This window comes from Oncorhynchus kisutch, unplaced genomic scaffold (genome assembly GCF_002021735.2).
Source record: "Oncorhynchus kisutch isolate 150728-3 unplaced genomic scaffold, Okis_V2 scaffold4046, whole genome shotgun sequence".
NCBI classification, from domain to species: domain Eukaryota; kingdom Metazoa; phylum Chordata; class Actinopteri; order Salmoniformes; family Salmonidae; genus Oncorhynchus; species Oncorhynchus kisutch.
The window spans coordinates 159928-180000 of NW_022265991.1; the positions used below are offsets into that span (position 1 = coordinate 159928).

Consider the following 20073-nt stretch of genomic DNA (forward strand, 5'->3'; position numbering starts at 1 on the left):
GTAAACACTTCATGTCACATGGCTGTAAACACTTCATATGTCACATGGCTGTAAACACTTCATGTCACATGGCAGTAAACACTTCATGTCACATGGCAGTAAACACTTCATATGTCAAATGGCAGTAAACTCTTCACATGTCACATGGGAGTAAACTTCATACAGTATGATGGCCCTAGAGGCCAGTGTGTGTGTGTGTGTGTGTGTGTGTGTGTGTGTGTGTGTGTGTGTGTGTGTGTGTGTGTGTGTGTCACTTACCAGGTAAGTGTGTGTCACCTACCAGGTAAGATGATGGCCCCAGAGGCCAGTGTGTGTGTGTGTGTGCGTGTGTGTGTGTGTGTGTGTGTGTGTGTGTGTGTGTCACCTACCAGGTAAGATGATGGCCCCAGAGGCCAGTAGTTCTGGGTTGACCTCTGACACCAGGTTGGGGAGGTGACAGTTAGGGGGTGACCCTGGGGCTGGGGCCAGCTGGATGAGGACTTCATTAGAAGGTTTGGGGGGGTGATGGTGTGACTGTGCTCCATCTTGACTGTGCCGCCTGGGGTTAGTGCTGGTGCCACCTTCATGGATCACTAAAGAGAACCAAGACAAAAATTGTATAATTTCAGACAGTATGCTGCTGTTAAAAATGTTATAATTTCAGACAGTATGCTGCTGTTAAAATCATTTCAGACAGTACGCTACTGTTAAAATCATTTCAGACAGTATGCTGCTGTTAAAAATGGTATCATTTCAGACAGTATGCTACTGTTAAAATCATTTCAGACAGTACGCTACTGTTAAAATCATTTCAGACAGTATGCTGCTGTTAAAAATGGTATAATTTCAGACAGTATGCTGCTGTTAAAAATGGTATCATTTCAGACAGTATGCTACTGTTAAAATCATTTCAGACAGTATGCTGCTGTTAAAATCATTTCAGACAGTACGCTACTGTTAAAATCATTTCATACAGTATGCTGCTGTTAAAAATGGTATAATTTCAGACAGTATGCTGTTGTTAAAAATGGTATAATTTCAGACAGTATGCTGTTGTTAAAAATGGTATCATTTCAGACAGTATGCTGTTGTTAGAAATGGTATCATTTCAGACAGTATGCTGTTGTTAAAAATGGTATAAGTTCAGCACCTGTGCTGATGTTAGTGTCTATTGTTCAAACTGTGGAATGAAAACCCCGGTCTGAATACCGATTCATTATAATCACTCTATTTATTGTTCAACAAAATGACCACAGAAAGAGGTCATCATTTCACCTCAATGTGTACATCTCTTACATCATAAACCTAAAACCACTATAAACATCATTCAACCTACTTTAATTAGGAATCAAACCAGAAAAAGATAAAAACACCTACAAGGGGTAGATAGATAGAGGGAGAGAAGGAAGGGAATGAGGGAAGGAAGGGAGGGACCAAGAGAGAGAAGGAGGAGAGAGAGGGAGAGAGAGAGAGAGAGAGAGAGAGAGAGAGAGGGAGAGAGGGAGAGAGAGAGAGAGGGAGAGAGAGAGAGAGAGAGAGAGAGAGAGAAAGCGACAGAGAGAGAGAGAGAGGGAGAGAGGTAGAGAGAGAGAGAGAGAGAGAGAGAGAGAGAGAGAGAGGGAGAGAGAGAGAGAGAGAGAGAGAGAGAGGGAGAGAGAGAGAGAGAGAGAGAGAGAGAGAGAGAGAGAGAGAGAGAGAGAGAGAGAGAGAGAGAGAGAGAGAGAGAGAGAGAGAGAGAGAGAAAGCGACAGAGAGAGAGAGAGAGGGAGAGAGAGAGAGAGAGGGAGAGAGAGAGGGAGAGAGAGAGGAAGAGAGAGAGAAAGAGAGGAGAGAGGAGAGAGAGGGAGAGAGAGAGGAAGAGAGGGAGAGAGGGAGAGAGAGAAAGCAAAATAGAGAAGGGGGGATGTATAATCAGGGACTGCTCTTCCAGACTGAGTCACTGCAGAGACCAGGTGTTCCGTCTGACTCACTGATACCAGGCCTGGGTTCAAATACTAACTGAAATCTTTCAAATACTTGTAGCATTTGCTTTAGTCTGCCTGGAGTGCCAGATGGGCGGGGACTATTCTACTGGTTCCCTTGCACTAGGCAAACTCATTCAAGCCCAGCTAAAATACGTGAAATTATTTCAAATGGTATTTGAACCCAGGTCTGTCAGCTACTATAAAATAAAACTCTGGATCACAGACAGACTCCCAACGCCCCACTAACAGGAATGTAGCTCCTGACGTTCCCGACTGGTACCAACCACTGTTATAGCTTACACATGTTCTCCCTTTCTCCTATCCCTCTGGCTGGGGCTGGGTACGAGGCTGGCAGCTCTCACACTCAGCATATACAGCCCAGATCTGGGTTCATATTGTATTTAAAATGTTTTCATGGTTTCAATTGTGAATAGTCCTCTTCAAGATGGTCGTCTACCACTCAGGCAGAGGAGGCTGCTGAGGGGAGGACGGCTCATAATAATGGAGTGAATTGAATGGCATCAAACACAGAATGTGTTCACCCAATTCCAGCCATTACACTCCATTACCCTCCATTCCAGCCATTACACTCCATTACCCTCCATTCCAGCCATTACACTCCATTACCCTCCATTCCAGACATTACACTCCATTACCCTCCATTACACTCCATTACACTCCATTCCAGACATTACACTCCATTCCACTCCATTCCACTCCATTCCACTCCATTACACTCCATTCCAGACATTACACTGCATTACACTCCATTCCAGCCATTACACTCCATTACACTCCATTCCAGACATTACACTCCATTCCAGACATTACACTCCATTACACTCCATTACACTCCATTACACTCCATTACAGCCATTACACTCCATTCCAGCCATTACACTCCATTACACTCCATTCCAGACATTACACTCCATTCCAGACATTACACTGCATTACACTCCATTCCAGCCACTACACTCCATTACACTCCATTCCAGACATTACACTCCATTACACTCCATTACACTCCATTCCAGCCACTACACTCCATTACACTCCATTCCAGACATTACACTCCATTCCAGACATTACACTCCATTACACTCCATTCCACCCACTACACTCCATTACACTCCATTCCAGTCATTACACTCCATTCCATCCATTACACTCCATTACACTCCATTCCAGCCATTACACTCCATTCCAGACATTACACTCCATTCCAGACGTTACACTCCATTCCAGACATTACACTCCATTACACTCCATTCCAGACATTACACTCCATTCCAGCCATTACACTCCATTCCAGCCATTACACTCCATTACACTCCATTACAGACATTATTATGAGCCGTCCTCCCCTCAGCAGCCTCCACAGGGTCATCTAATACCTGGTAGAAAGTAAAGCAACAAAGGATATGGCCACGCCCGGACATAAAAACATGACCATAAATGCCATTGTTCACACGTCTTCAAAGTTGTCAATGTGTGAAGACAGAGAATGTATAGATGGGGTGTCTCTGAACCATGTATGAGACGCGGAGTAGTGTGTTTACAACCATCTCTAACTGGCCCCCTTGTGTTGTCCTAGCCCATCCCCTCCGAGCCTAGCCCCTCTCCTCTGAGCCGAGCCCCTCCCCTCCGAGCCTATCTCCTCCCAGCCTCTCCCTTCCCAGCATAGCCCCCCCTCCCAGTCCCTCCAAGCATCTCCTTGCCCCTCCCCTCCGAGCCTAGCCCATCCCCTCCGAGCCTATCTCCTCCCAGCCTCTCCCTTCCCAGCATAGCCATCCCCTCCCAGTTCCTCCTGCCCCTCCCCTCTGAGCCTAGCCCTTCCCCTCTGGGCCTATATCCTCCCAGCCTAGCCTCTCTCCTCCCCTCCCAGCCTGTTCCCTCCCCTCTGAGCTGAGCCCTTCCCCTCTGGGCCTATCTCCTCCCCTCCCAGCCTGTTCCCTCCCCTCTGAGCTGAGCCCTTCCCCTCTGGGCCTATCTCCTCCCAGCCTAGCCTCTCTCCTCCCCTCCCAGCCTGTTCCCTCCCCTCCCATCATAGCCCCTCCCAGCTTAGCCTCTCCCTTCCCAGCCTAGCCCCCTTTTGTCCTCAGGCACTAAATGTAGTACTTCCTGTGTGACTGGCTGTGGCTGTGCGGCCAGTAATTCTGTTTGCAGCAAACTTCCTACATTGCTTTGTTTTGTCAGGAAGTTATAAATGTAGAGCAAAGCCTCTCCTGCATTGTACCCAGTGTAAGCCTGGGTTGTATACGGCGTTTCACAGCCTTCTAAGCCATCAATGCAGCCAGGACCTGGCCACACATTTTTCAACCACACATTTCTGTCTGTCGGAGAACGAAACGGTCTGGACTAGCAAATATAGGATGCATCCCAAATGGTACCCTATTCCCTACATATACACTGAGTGTACACAGCATTGAAATCACAAAGGGGACATGAATGACTGTACGTTTGTATTGACTGTACGCTTGTATTGACTGTACATTGACTGTACGCTTGTATTGACTGTATGCTTGTATTGACCGTACGCTTGTATTGACTGTACGCTTGTATTGACTGTATGCTTGTATTGACTGTATGCTTGTATTGACTGTATGCTTGTATTGACTGTATGCTTGTATTGACTGTATGCTTGTTTATTCCATGTGTAACTCTGTGTTGTTTCTGTCACACTGCTTTGCTTTATCTTGGCCAGGTTGCAGTTGTAAATGAGAACTTGTTCTCAACTAGCCTACCTGGTTAAATAAAGGTGAAATAATAAATCTATAAATACAAAATGAAGCAATGGTCACCACAGCCATTACCATCTCACATGGTGGATGGGCGTAATTCCATCCGTTCTCAAAGTGAGGGAGGGTTTTGTTTTCAGAATAAAGTCCTGAAAAAAGTCAGTTGGTTCACTGGTTCTCATGTTACTCAGGTGAATGGACCTTACATGAGGACAGGTTAAGGGGTTTTCCCCTGCATTCAGGCCCAGTGGAGGAGGGGGGCACAATGAATGCTATTGTACAGGAGGCAACTCATATGTCTGGGACCAGAGTCGAGCACAGCCCAGTCCCACATTCACTGGAAGGTCATCTCACTGTGTGTGTGAACCTAGCGGCCACTGTGTGTGTGAACCGAACGCCACTGTGTGTGAACCTAGCGCCACTGTGTGTGTGAACCTAGCGCCACTGTGTGTGTGTGTGAACCTAGCGCCACTGTGTGTGTGTGTGTGTCTGTGTGTGTGTGTGTGAACCTAGCGCCACTGTGTGTGTGTGTGTGTCTGTGTGTGTGTGTGAACCTAGCGCCACTGTGTGTGTGTGTGTTTCCCTCCTACGTCTGGTTGGTTACAGGATCCTCTGAGGTTTCCTGTCCACCAAGGTCTCAAAGGGCTCTAGGTTTTCAACGGCGCTAGGTTTTCAGTGGCTCTAGGTTTTCAGCGGCACTAGGTTTTCAGTGGCTCTATGTTTTCAGTGGCACTAGGTTTTCAGTGGCTCTAGGTTTTCAGTGGCTCTATGTTTTCAGCGGCACTAGGTTTTCAGTGGCTCTAGGTTTTCAGTGGCTCTATGTTTTCAGCGGCACTAGGTTTTCAGCGGCACTAGGTTTTCAGCGGCACTAGGTTTTCAGCGGCACTAGGTTTTCAGCGGCACTAGGTTTTCAGTGGCTCTAGGTTTTCAGCGGCTCTATGTTTTCAGTGGCTCTATGTTTTCAGTGCAGCTGGGTTTTCAGTGGCTCTATGTTTTCAGTGGCTCTATGTTTTCAGTGTGTAAAAATGGGCTTCAGCTTGGTACTGTTGTATTGCTCTGCCAAGAGGTCCTGGCAGGCAGAAATCCATCATTGTTGAGGGAGATACTGACATTGTGGGGTAGTTGTACTAAATACAGTTATGGGTTCTGGAATGATATGTTTCATTGGGCCGTATTTATAATCTATAGGACCAAGAGATTTTCCTTTTCAGGGCACATGGTCATGGTCTTATCTTTTACCAATCAGGGAAAACCTACCATCCCTGGGCAGAACTGCTGAGTCTGTGTTATTTCACGGGGTTAAATCAACTGAACTGCTGAGTCTGTCATTTCACAGGGTTTAAGGAACTCTTCCGGATTTTGGCAATGAAGAAGTTAGAGGTAGTTGCGTTAACTAGTGTTAGCAGATACACATAGACTTCCAGCCATTGCGCTAATGCTAGTTAGCATTGGCTCACAAAACGACCTCAAACTTCATTGGAACTGAACATAGAAAATGACAAATGGTATCCACCAGTTCATCTGCCTCTGGGGAAGTAGATAAAGGGCCTCGTTGCCAACATCCCAAAGTATCCCGGCAGGGTAGCCTAGTGGTTAGAGCGTTGGACGAGTAACCGGAAGGTTGCAAGTTCAAACCCCCGAGCTGACAAGGTACAAATCTGTCGTTCTGCCCCTGCACAGGCAGTTAACCCACTGTTCCTAGGCCGTCATTGAAAATAAGAATGTATTCTTAACTGACTTACCTAGTTAAATAAAATAAATCAACTCACACACTTTCCACATTTCAATACCTGGAAGAGGCAGTGCTTCATAAAACACTTTCACAAACCAACTCTTCTGCCCTGCACGTGTGTGTGTGCGTGCGTGCGTGCGTGCGTGTGTGTGTGTGTGTGTGCGTGTGCGTGTGCGTGCGTGTGCGTGCGTGTGCGTGCGTGCGTGTGCGTGCGTGCGTGTGTGTGCGTGCGTGCGTGTGTGTGTGTGTGTGTGTGTGTGTGTCCAACACCACGTCTGAGCTGTTCCAGGGATGGGCCATACCTGTCTAATAACATATGAAAGCGCATCTACTCACAACCCCCTCCCCCACCACTACCCAAAAATCAGCACATGAGAACTACAAGCTGTCTCCTCATATCAACAGTGAGTCCACACAAACACAGGCCTGTAACCCTCATGTCAGATCCCTATTACTGCAGGTCATAATTACTCACTGAAACCACAACATTAAACCTGTCTGGAAACAAACTGTGTTTTCAAGCCCGGAGGCCACATCATTTGATACAGTGAGAGAGAAGCCGGTGTTATGATTCAATCTCTATTGGACCCAATGCCAGGGAAAGTGTTTGTCCAAACTGAAGACAACGCTTGAGTTGAGAAATCTAATCACCAACGCACTCTCACAAAACGTAGCTGTCTGGTTTAGACTTTTACTGCCTTTGTTGATGTTACATTCTAAAACCAACATGCAAACTGGTAGAAATGATGTGTTTTCAAAGGAAAAACTGGTTGAAAATATGTCTTTTCAAAGGCAAATATGGTTGATATGATAATTTCATGTCAACCAGTTTTGCCCACTGAATGGACTTTTACCTTTGACAAAGGTGTAGCTCCAACCAACTGAGCTATCAGTACACCTGACCTCACTCCTATTTCAATCAATACATATACCCAAGCAGAAGTCAAGCCCATAACCTTGGTCTATGCAGCATCTTAGTCCAAGCAGGCATCACTACAGTCCCTGGTTTGAATCCAGGCCGTATCACATCCAGCCGTGATTGGGAGTCCCATAGGGCGGCGCACAACTGTCCCAGCGTCGTCCAGGTTTGGCCGGGGTACGCTGCCATTGTAAATAAGAATTTGTTCTTAACTGACTTGCCTAGTTAAATAAAGGTAAAATAAAATGTGGATCACTACATACCAGACTCCAGGAGTCAAACCCATAACCTTGGTCTATGCAGCCCATGTGGATCACTACATACCAGACTCCAGGAGTCAAACCCATAACCTTGGTCTATGCAGCCCATGTGGATCACTACATACCAGACTCCAGGAGTCAAACCCATAACCTTGGTCTATGCAGCCCATGTGGATCACTACATACCAGACTCCAGGAGTCAAACCCATAACCTTGGTCTATGCAGCCCATGTGGATCACTACATACCAGACTCCAGGAGTCAAACCCATAACCTTGGTCTATGCAGCCCATGTGGATCACTACATACCAGACTCCAGGAGTCAAACCCATAACCTTGGTCTATGCAGCCCATGTGGATCACTACATACCAGACTCCAGGAGTCAAACCCATAACCTTGGTCTATGCAGCCCATGTGGATCACTACATACCAGACTCCAGGAGTCAAACCCATAACCTTGGTCTATGCAGCCCATGTGGATCACTACATACCAGACTCCAGGAGTCAAACCCATAACCTTGGTCTATGCAGCCCATGTGGATCACTACATACCAGACTCCAGGAGTCAAACCCATAACCTTGGTCTATGCAGCCCATGTGGATCACTACACACCAGACTCCAGGAGTCAAACCCATAACCTTGGTCTATGCAGCCCATGTGGATCACTACATACCAGACTCCAGGAGTCAAACCCATAACCTTGGTCTATGCAGCCCATGTGGATCACTACATACCAGACTCCAGGAGTCAAACCCATAACCTTGGTCTATGCAGCCCATGTGGATCACTACATACCAGACTCCAGGAGTCAAACCCATAACCTTGGTCTATGCAGCCCATGTGGATCACTACATACCAGACTCCAGGAGTCAAACCCATAACCTTGGTCTATGCAGCCCATGTGGATCACTACATACCAGACTCCAGGAGTCAAACCCATAACCTTGGTCTATGCAGCCCATGTGGATCACTACATACCAGACTCCAGGAGTCAAACCCATAACCTTGGTCTATGCAGCCCATGTGGATCACTACATACCAGACTCCAGGAGTCAAACCCATAACCTTGGTCTATGCAGCCCATGTGGATCACTACATACCAGACTCCAGGAGTCAAACCCATAACCTTGGTCTATGCAGCCCATGTGGATCACTACATACCAGACTCCAGGAGTCAAACCCATAACCTTGGTCTATGCAGCCCATGTGGATCACTACATACCAGACTCCAGGAGTCAAACCCATAACCTTGGTCTATGCAGCCCATGTGGATCACTACATACCAGACTCCAGGAGTCAAACCCATAACCTTGGTCTATGCAGCCCATGTGGATCACTACATACCAGACTCCAGGAGTCAAACCCATAACCTTGGTCTATGCAGCCCATGTGGATCACTACATACCAGACTCCAGGAGTCAAACCCATAACCTTGGTCTATGCAGCCCATGTGGATCACTACACACCAGACTCCAGGAGTCAAACCCATAACCTTGGTCTATGCAGCCCATGTGGATCACTACATACCAGACTCCAGGAGTCAAACCCATAACCTTGGTCTATGCAGCCCATGTGGATCACTACATACCAGACTCCAGGAGTCAAACCCATAACCTTGGTCTATGCAGCCCATGTGGATCACTACATACCAGACTCCAGGAGTCAAACCCATAACCTTGGTCTATGCAGCCCATGTGGATCACTACATACCAGACTCCAGAAGTCAAACCCATAACCTTGGTCTATGCAGCCCATGTGGATCACTACATACCAGACTCCAGGAGTCAAACCCATAACCTTGGTCTATGCAGCCCATGTGGATCACTACATACCAGACTCCAGGAGTCAAACCCATAACCTTGGTCTATGCAGCCCATGTGGATCACTACATACCAGACTCCAGGAGTCAAACCCATAACCTTGGTCTATGCAGCCCATGTGGATCACTACATACCAGACTCCAGGAGTCAAACCCATAACCTTGGTCTATGCAGCCCATGTGGATCACTACATACCAGACTCCAGGAGTCAAACCCATAACCTTGGTCTATGCAGCCCATGTGGATCACTACATACCAGACTCCAGGAGTCAAACCCATAACCTTGGTCTATGCAGCCCATGTGGGATCACTACATACCAGACTCCAGGAGTCAAACCCATAACCTTGGTCTATGCAGCCCATGTGGATCACTACATACAGATGCCTTCGGAAAGTATTCAGGCCCCTTGACTTTTTCCACATCAATCTACATACAATACCCCATAATGACAAAGCAAACACAGGTTTTTAGAAAGAATGTTTTGCACATGCAGAGAAGAATGCGAGAAACTCCCCAAATACAGGTGTGCCAAGCTTGTAGCGTCATACCCAAGAAGACTCGAGGCTGTTATCGCTGCCAAAGGTGCTTCAACAAAGTACTGAGTAAAGGGTCTGAATACTTTTAATTTAGAAATACATTTGTGAAATGTTCTAAATACGTGTTTTTGCTTTGTCGTTGTGGGGCCTTGTGTGGAGATTGACAAGGACATTTTACATTAAAGCTGTAAATGTGGAAAAAGTCAAGGGGTCTGAATACTTGTACCGGACTCCTGGAGTCAAACCCATAACCTTGGTCTATACAGCCCGAGTGGGATCATTATATACCTGACTCCTGGAGTCAAACCCATAACCTTGGTCTATACAGCCCGAGTGGGATCACTATATACCTGACTCCTGGAGTCAAACCCATAACCTTGGTCTATACAGCCCGAGTGGGATCATTATATACCTGACTCCTGGAGTCAAACCCATAACCTTGGTCTATACAGCCCGAGTGGGATCATTATATACCTGACTCCTGGAGTCAAACCCATAACCTTGGTCTATACAGCCCAAGTGGGATCACTATATACCTGACTCCTGGAGTCAAACCCATAACCTTGGTCTATACAGCCCGAGTGGGATCACTATATACCTGACTCCTGGAGTCAAACCCATAACCTTGGTCTATACAGCCCAAGTGGGATCATTATATACCTGACTCCTGGAGTCAAACCCATAACCTTGGTCTATACAGCCCGAGTGGGATCACTATATACCTGACTCCTGGAGTCAAACCCATAACCTTGGTCTATACAGCCCGAGTGGGATCACTATATACCTGACTTCTGGAGTCAAACCCATAACCTTGGTCTATACAGCCCGAGTGGGATCATTATATACCTGACTCCTGGAGTCAAACCCATAACCTTGGTCTATACAGCCCAAGTGGGATCATTATATAACTGACTCCAGGAGTCAAACCCATAACCTTGGTCTATACAGCCCAAGTGGGATCATTATATACCTGACTCCTACAGTGTTTAAAACAATACCCTTGACAAAGACTCTATAATAATAATTTTCAGTCCATGCGGACCTATGAGACTTTTTGGTGCCATGTGGGACAAACCCTACATGTTATTCTAATCAGTCATGTTATACTAATCAGTCACATGTTATACTAATTAGTCACATGTTATACTAATCAGTCACATGTTATACTAATCAGTCACATGTTATTCTAATCAGTCTCATGTTATACTAATAAGTCACATGTTATACTAATCAGTCACATGGTATACTAATCAGTCACATGGTATACTATTATCTAATCAGTCACATGTTGTACTAATCAGTCACATGTTATACTAATCAGTCACATGTTATTCTAATCAGTTACATGCTATTCTAATCAGTCACATGTTATTCTAATCAGTCTCATGTTATACTAATCAGTCACATGTTATACTAATCAGGCACATGTTATTCTAATCAGTTACATGTTATTCTAATCAGTTACATGCTATTCTAATCAGTCACCTGTTATACTATTATACTAATCAGTCACATGTTATACTAATCAGTCACATGTTATACTAATCAGTCACATGTTATAATAATCAGTCACATGTTATTCTAATCAGTCACATGTTATTCTAATCAGTTACATGTTATTCTAATCAGTTACATGCTATTCTAATCAGTTACATGCTATTCTAATCAGTCACCTGTTATTCTAATCAGTCACCTGTTATTCTAATCAGTTACATGCTATTCTAATCAGTCACCTGTTATTCTAATCAGTCACATGTTATTCTAATCAGTCACCTGTTATTCTAATCAGTCACCTGTTATTCTAATCAGTCACATGTTATTCTAATCAGTCACATGTTATTCTAATCAGTCACGTTATTCTAATCAGTTACATGCTATTCTAATCAGTCACCTGTTATTCTAATCAGTTACATGCTATTCTAATCAGTCACATGTTATTCTAATCAGTCACATGTTATTCTAATCAGTCACATGTTATTCTAATCAGTTACATGTTATTCTAATCAGTCACGTTATTCTAATCAGTCACATGTTATACTAATCAGTCACATGTTATTCTAATCAGTTCATTGCTATTCTAATCAGCCACCTGTTATTCTAATCAGTCACATGTTATTCTAATCAGTTCATTGCTATTCTAATCAGTCACCTGTTATTCTAATCAGTCACATGTTATTCTAATCAGTTCATTGCTATTCTAATCAGTCACCTGTTATTCTATTCAGCCACCTGTTATTCTAATCAGTCACATGTTATTCTATTCAGCCACCTGTTATTCTATTCAGCCACCTGTTATTCTAATCAGTCACATGTTATTCTAATCAGTTCATTGCTATTCTAATCAGTCACCTGTTATTCTATTCAGCCACCTGTTATTCTAATCAGTCACATGTTATTCTATTCAGCCACCTGTTATTCTAATCAGTCACCTGTTATTCTATTCAGCCACCTGTTATTCTAATCAGTCACATGTTATACTAATCAGTTCATTGCTATTCTAATCAGTCACCTGTTATTCTATTCAGCCACCTGTTATTCTAATCAGTCACATGTTATTCTATTCAGCCACCTGTTATTCTATTCAGCCACCTGTTATTCTAATCAGTCACATGTTATTCTATTCAGCCACCTGTTATTCTATTCAGCCACCTGTTATTCTAATCAGTCACATGTTATTCTAATCAGTTCATTGCTATTCTAATCAGTCACCTGTTATTCTATTCAGCCACCTGTTATTCTAATCAGTCACATGTTATTCTATTCAGCCACCTGTTATTCTATTCAGCCACCTGTTATTCTAATCAGTCACATGTTATTCTAATCAGTTCATTGCTATTCTAATCAGCCACCTGTTATTCTATTCAGCCACCTGTTATTCTAATCAGTCACATGTTATTCTAATCAGTTCATTGCTATTCTAATCAGTCACCTGTTATTCTATTCAGCCACCTGTTATTCTAATCAGTCACATGTTATTCTAATCAGTTCATTGCTATTCTAATCAGTCACCTGTTATTCTAATCAGTCACATGTTATTCTAATCAGTTCATTGCTATTCTAATCAGTCACCTGTTATTCTAATCAGTCACATGTTATTCTAATCAGTTCATTGCTATTCTAATCAGTCACATGTTATTCTAATCAGTTCATTGCTATTCTAATCAGTCACCTGTTATTCTAATCAGTCACATGTTATTCTAATCAGTTCATTGCTATTCTAATCAGTCACCTGTTATTCTATTTAGCCACCTGTTATTCTAATCAGTCACATGTTATTCTAATCAGTCACATGTTATTCTAATCAGTCACCTGTTATTCTATTCAGCCACATGTTATTCTAATCAGTCACATGTTATACTAATCAGGTTTTTCTACCTGTCTCCTCTCTAACACTGCTCCTCCTGTCTGAGCTGGAGAAGGCAGCCTCCAGGTCCAGCCGTCCAAAGCGCAGGGCATATCCGTTCATCAGCTTCTTTGGTGAGAAGACTCCACTGCTGGCCGAGCCCCCGGAGGAGGAGCGCGCCCGGTGCCCTTTGACCTGGGCTGCCTTGTTAGTCCTCTCCAGAGACTTGGAGCGCCTCTCAGCCCGGGTCTCCAGGGCCCCAGCGTTCCTCAGACCCCTCTGGAGGTACAGGAGAGGCATGCTGGGAGAGAGTCGGGGGGAGTCGGGGTCTCCACCCAGCCATGCCCTGGTCCCCCCTAGCCTGAGCCCACGGAGCCCCTGCTCTCTCTGGGTGGTGGGGGTGGAGGGGCTGGTACCAGGGGTCGAAGTTGGAGATGAGGCATCTTCTCTGGGGCTGAGTGGGCTGAGACCTGGGAATGCAGGACTGTGCTCTGGTCCTTCCTCCAGGATGGACTCAGAGCTAGAGCCCAGGTTCATGGGGTTCTGCAGGGCCTCCATGTAGGACTTCCGGAACAGTCTCCGGGTCTCGAAGGACACAGAGTCCCTGGCGTGGCGGGGCCGGCGCGGGTTGGGGTTACTGAGGTCGGTGCTGAACGACAGGGTCCTGGTCCTCTCTCTGGTCCCACCCTGGCCCTCCTCCCCCTCCCACTGGCCCTCCCCCGGACCACCACCACCCTCCCCAGCCAGCCTGTCTGTCTGTGGGCTGCAGGAGTGAGAGTCAGGAGCTGCTCTCAGGCTGTGGTTCTGGTTGTGGTTCTCCATCCGGTGAAGTCCCGGGTTGGGATCCTGTTGGGACCTGCAACTAGTGCTGCTGGGGTCCATTACATGTACCCGCCTGCTCAGGATAGCAGGCTCTGAGAAGGTAGAGTCTGCCCCCTGGGAGTGTAGTGATTCGTGGGAGCTGCGGTGGGAGTCCAGGGTCCCTGTGGATCCACTGGTACTGCAGGCGCTGAGCTGGCCACGGAAGCCCGTGCTGTCGCCCCGCGTCTGCATGATGGTGTCTGCCGTGCTGCTGACGAACAGAGGATTCACCACGTTCTTCCACGGCGTCCGGAACACGACGGTGCCGGTGGTGAGCAACCAGTTCTGCAGCGGATGGAGGTTGCGCTCGCGCGTCACATTCTGCAGGAAGTCAGCGGTGAAGACGCTGCCGTACATGCTCTCCGGGATGGGGATCTCTGCGATGGCCTGGCCACTGGCCGACAGACATTTTATGACCAGCTTGGCAGCCTTGCGGCCCAGAGGAACCACCTGTAGGTAGAAGTCTCCCTGCTTCAGACGGACCTTATGGAGCGGGGCGAGCTGTAAGACCACCTTCTCGTTGATGCAGAAGGGCCAACCCTCATGATAGAACAGCCGGCCGTGGAAACGCACCTGTAGAGGAAGACAATACTTTATTAACCCATACCAGACTGAAATGTGTCTTCTGCTGTATCCAACTCCTCTGATATACACGTACATACACTTTACAGATGTAAGCTCTTAATTTGTCACAGCAAAAGAATCCTGAAGCAACAGGATTTGAAAGTTTAGCCCATAATGTTGCTTGATCGTTGGTTAGGCTATTAGCTGGCCAAAAGTAGGTTACATTTAAAATGCAATACTGTTAATAAAACCATGTGTTAGTGTGGGTTTTTCAGCAAATTTAGGTAAATCAGGAAAATTATCAGCAACGAAAGAGTGATCAAATGATGACCCTACATCTGTAGATTATCTGGAGCAGTGTGAAACCACAGGGCTGCACCAGGTATAGAGAGATGGACAACAGATTAGAGAGACTGGAGCAGGGTGAAACCACAGGGCTGCACCAGGTATAGAGAGATGGACAACAGATTAGAGAGACTGGAGCAGGGTGAAACCACAGGGCTGCACCAGGTATAGAGAGATGGACAACAGATTAGAGAGACTGGAGCAGGGTGAAACCACAGGGCTGCACCAGGTATAGAGAGATGGACAACAGATTAGAGAGACTGGAGCAGGGTGAAACCACAGGGCTGCACCAGGTATAGAGAGATGGACTGCTAACTGTCTGAATCACCGTGTCTCCAGCCAGCCCAACCACTCACTGGACCCACATGATCACTTGGCTACGCATGCCTCTCTCTAATATCAATATGCCTCATCCATTACTGTCCTGGTTAGTGATTACTGTCTTATTTCACTATAGAGCCTCTAGTCCTGCTCAATATGCCTTAACCAACCATGTTGTTCTACCTCCTACATATGCAATGACATCACCTGGTTTAAACGTCTCTAGAGACTATATCTCTCTCATCATTACTCAATGCCTAGGTTTACCTCCAAGGTACTCACATCCTACCTTACCCTTGACTGTACACTATGCATTGAATCTATGCTATCGTGCCCAGAAACCTGCCCCTTTTACTCTCTGTTCGGAACGTGCTAGACAGCGAGTTCGTTTAGCCTTTAGCCAAACCCTTATCCTACTTCTCCTCTGTTCCTCTGGTGATGTAGAGGTTAATCCAGATCCTGCAGTGCCTAGCTCCATTCCCACTCCCCAGGTGCTCTCATTTGTTGACTTCTGTAACCGTAATAGCCTTGGTTTCATGCATGTTAACATTAGAAGCCTACTCCCTAAGATTGTTTTACTCACTGCTTTAGCACACTCTGCCAACCCGGATGTCTTAGCCATGTCTGAATCCTGGCTTAGGAAAACCACCAAAAGCCCTGAAATCTCCATCCCTAACTATAACATTTTCCGCCAAGATAGAACTGTCAAAGGGGGCGGTGTTGCATCTACTGCAAAGATATTATGTCTTACTATCCAGGTCTGTACCCAAACAATTCAAGCTTCTACTTCTAAAAAATCACCTTTCCAGAAACAAGTCTCTCACCATTGCCGCTTGCTATAGACCACCCTCTGCCCCCAGCTGTGCCCTCAACACCATATGTGAATTGATTGCCACCCATCTATCTTCTGAGCTCATGCTACTAGGTGACCTAAACTGGGACATGCTTAACACCCCGGCCATCCTACAATCTAAGCTTGATGCCCTCAATCTCACACAAATTATCAATGAACCTACCAGGTACAACCCCAAATCCGTAAACACGGGCACCCTCATCCTAACTAACTCGCCCTCCAAATACACCTCTGCTGTTTTCAATCAAGATCTCAGCGATCACTGCCTCATTGCCTGCATCCATAATGGGTCTGCAATCAAATGACCACTCCTCATCACTGTCAAACGCTCCCTAAAACACTTCTGAGAGCAGGCCTTTCTAATTGACCTGGTCGGGGTATCCTGGAATGACATTGACCTCATCCTGTCAGTAGAGGATGCCTGGTCATTCTTTAAAAGTAACTTCCTCACCATCTTAAATAAACATTCCGTTCAAAAAATGTAGAACCAGGAACAGATATAGTCCTTGGTTCACTCCAGACCTGTCTGCCCTTGTCCAGCACAAAAACATCCTGTGGCGTTCTGCATTAGCATCGAATAGCCCCCGTGATATGCAACTTTTCAGGGAAGTTAGGAACAAATATACACAGGCAGTTAGGAAAGCTAAGGCTAGCTTTTTCAAACAGAAATTTGCATCCTGTAGCACAAACTCCAAAAAGTTCTGGGACACTGTAAAGTCCATGGAGAATAAGAGAACCTCCTCCCAGCTGCCGACTGCTCTGAGGCTAGGACACACTGTCACCACCGATAAATCCACAATAATTTAGAATTTCAAGAAGCATTTCTCTACGGCTGGCCATGCTTTCCACCTGGCTACCCCTACCCCGGTCAACTGCCCGGCACCCTCCACAGCAACCCGCCCAAGCCCCCACCTTCTTCACCCAAATCCAGATAGCGGATGTTCTGAAAGAGCTGCAATATCTGGACCCTTACAAATCAGCTGGGCTAGACAATCTGGACCCTCTCTTTCTGCCGAAATTGTTGCAACCCCTATTACTAGCTTGTTCAACTTCTCTTTCGTATTGTCTGAGATTCCCAAAGATTGGAAAGCTGTCGCAGTCATCCCCCTCTTCAAAGGGGGTGACACTCTAGACCCAAACTGCTACAGACTTATATCTATCCTACCCTGCCTTTCTAAGGTCTTCGAAAGCCAAGATAACAAACAGATTACCAACAATTTCAAATCCCACCGTACCTTCTCCGCTATGCAGTCTGGTTTCAGAGCTGGTCATGAGTGCACCTCAGCCACACTCAAGGTCCTAAACGATATCCTAACCGCCATTGATAAGAGACATTACTGTGCAGCCGTATTCATCGACCTGGTCAAGGCTTTCGACTCTGTCAATCACCACATTCTTATTTGGCAGACTCGACAGCCTTGTTTTCTCAAATGATTGCCTCGCCTGGTTTACCAACTACTTCTCTGATAGAGTTCAGTGTTTCAAATCGGAGGGCCTGTTGTCCGGACCTCTGGCAGTCTCTATGGGGGTGCCACAGGGTTCAATTATCGGGCCGACTCTCTTTTCTGTACATATCAATGATGTTCGTCTTGCTGCTGGTGATTCTCTGATCCACCTCTACGCAGACAACACCATTCTGTATACTTCTGGCCCCTCTTTGGACACTGTGCTAACTAACCTCCAGATGAGCTTCAATGCCATACAACTCTCCTTCTGTGGCCTCCAACTGCTCTTAAATGCAAGTAAAACTAAATGCATGCTATTCAATCGATCACTGCCCGCACCTGCCCGCTTGTCTAGCATCACTACTCTGGACGGCTCTGACTGAATATGTGGACAACTACAAATACCTAGGTGTCTGGTTAGACTGTAAACTCTCCTTCCAGACTCACATTAAGCATCTCCAATCCAAAATTAAATCTAGAATTGGCTTCCTATATCGCAACAAAGCCTTCTTCACTCATGCTGCCAAACATACCCTCGTAAAACTGACCATCCTACCGATCCTCGACTTCGGCGATGTCATCTATAAAATAGCCTCCAACACTCTACTCAACAAATTGGATGCAGTCTATCACAGTGCCATCCTTTTGTCACCCAAGCCCCATACACTACCACTGCGACCTGAACGCTCTCGTTGGTTGGCCCTCGCTTCATACTCGTCACTAAACCCACTGGCTACAGGTTATCTACAAGTCTCTGCTAGGTAAAGCCCCGCCTTATCTCAGCTCGCTGGTCACCATAGCAGCACCCACTCGTAGCAAGCGCTCCAGCAGGTATATCTCACTGTTCACCCCCAAAGCCAATTCCTCCTTTGGTTGCCTTTCCTTCCAGTTCTCTGCTGCCAATGACTGGAACGAACTGCAAAAATCACTGAAGCTGGAGACTCATATCCCCCTCACTAGCTTTAAGCACCAGCTGTCAGAGCAGCTCACAGATCACTGCACCTGTACATAGCCCATCTGTAAACAGCCCATCTATCTTCCTCATCCCCATACTGTATTTATTTATTTATCTTGGTCCTTTGCACCCCAGTATCTCTACTTGCACATTCATCTTCTGCACATCTACCATTCCAGTGTTTAATTGCTATATTGTATTTACTTCGCCACCATGGCCTATTTATTGCCTAATTCCCTTACCTCATTTGCACTCACTGTATATAGACTTTTTGTTTTCTTTTGTTCTACTGTATTATTGACTGTATGTTTTGTTTATTCCATGTGTAACTCTGTGTTGTTGTATGTGTCGAACTGCTTTGCTTTATCTTGGCCAGGTTGCAGTTGCAAATGAGAACTTGTTCTCAACTAGTCTACCTGGTTAAATAAAGGTGAATTAAACATACACTTCACAGATGTAAGCTCTTAATTTGTCACAGCAAAATAATCCTGCAGCGACAGGATTTGAACATTTTAGTGTTTATAATTTTTAAATTAAATTAGCAAAAATTTCTCAAAACCTGTTTTTGGCTTTGTCATTATGGTATTGCTTGTCGATTGATGAGGATTTTTAAATACATTTTAGAATAAAGCTGTAACGTAACCAAATGTGTAAAAAGTCCAGAGGTCTGAATACTTCCTGAATGCAGTGTAAATGGCTCAAACATACATTCCACTTTTAAAGAGAGGCACCCTCTTTTCATAGCACTTGAGTGAATCATCGTTCTCTTTTCAACGTCATTCCAATGAGCTGATTCCTCAGAATCCTGGAGGCTAGCGAAACCTGCCCGTTCAGGCCCGGTTACTAAGCAACCACAACCCAAACTCCAAACTATGACACTGTCGTACAAAAAGCTCTTAACAGTAGAGAAACAGTACTCAGGGCTTGTGTCCCAAATGGCACTATATCGTACAGTGCACTACTTTTGACCAGAGCCTTATGGTCAAAGGTAGTGCACTAAATAGGGAATAGTGTACAATTTTTTGTCTATTTCCCATTGGCTTAACTGCTGTAAAAGTGAATGAAAAGCATTGAAAAAGCCAGTGTTGCCTGCCGACTGATCATATTGCTGTTGACACAAAGCCTCTCACACACGGGGAGTTTTTCTCAGTGGCTAACCAGGCTTAGATAGTGATGTTCATATAATGTTTACGTACCCTACATTACTCATCTCATATGTATATACTGTACTCTATATCATCTACTGCATCTTTATGTAATACATGTATCACTAGCCACTTTAACTATGCCACTTTGTTTACATACCCTACATTACTCATCTCATATGTATATACTGTACTCGATACCATCTACTGCATCTTGCCTATGCTGCTCTGTACCATCGCTCATTCATATATCCTTATGTACATATTCTTTATCCCTTTACACTTGTG

General features: G+C 45.5%; 1 protein-coding gene across 2 annotated transcripts in view; it reads right to left on the minus strand.

The window, feature by feature from the left end:
- Positions 1-20073, minus strand: part of LOC109877220 (pleckstrin homology domain-containing family G member 4B) — a 72094-nt gene that overhangs the window by 48636 nt on the left and 3385 nt on the right. The window contains exons 1-2 of one of the 2 annotated variants that reach the window (XM_031822023.1): positions 13329-14627; positions 369-572 (exon numbers count right to left, since the gene is read on the minus strand). In XM_031822023.1, coding sequence (XP_031677883.1) covers positions 369-572; positions 13329-14514 — 1390 coding nt within the window. In that variant the 5' untranslated portion in view covers positions 14515-14627. Of the gene's footprint in view, positions 1-368; positions 573-13328; positions 14731-20073 lie in introns of those variants that run through there. The other variant, XM_031822022.1, reaches the window with a different exon arrangement.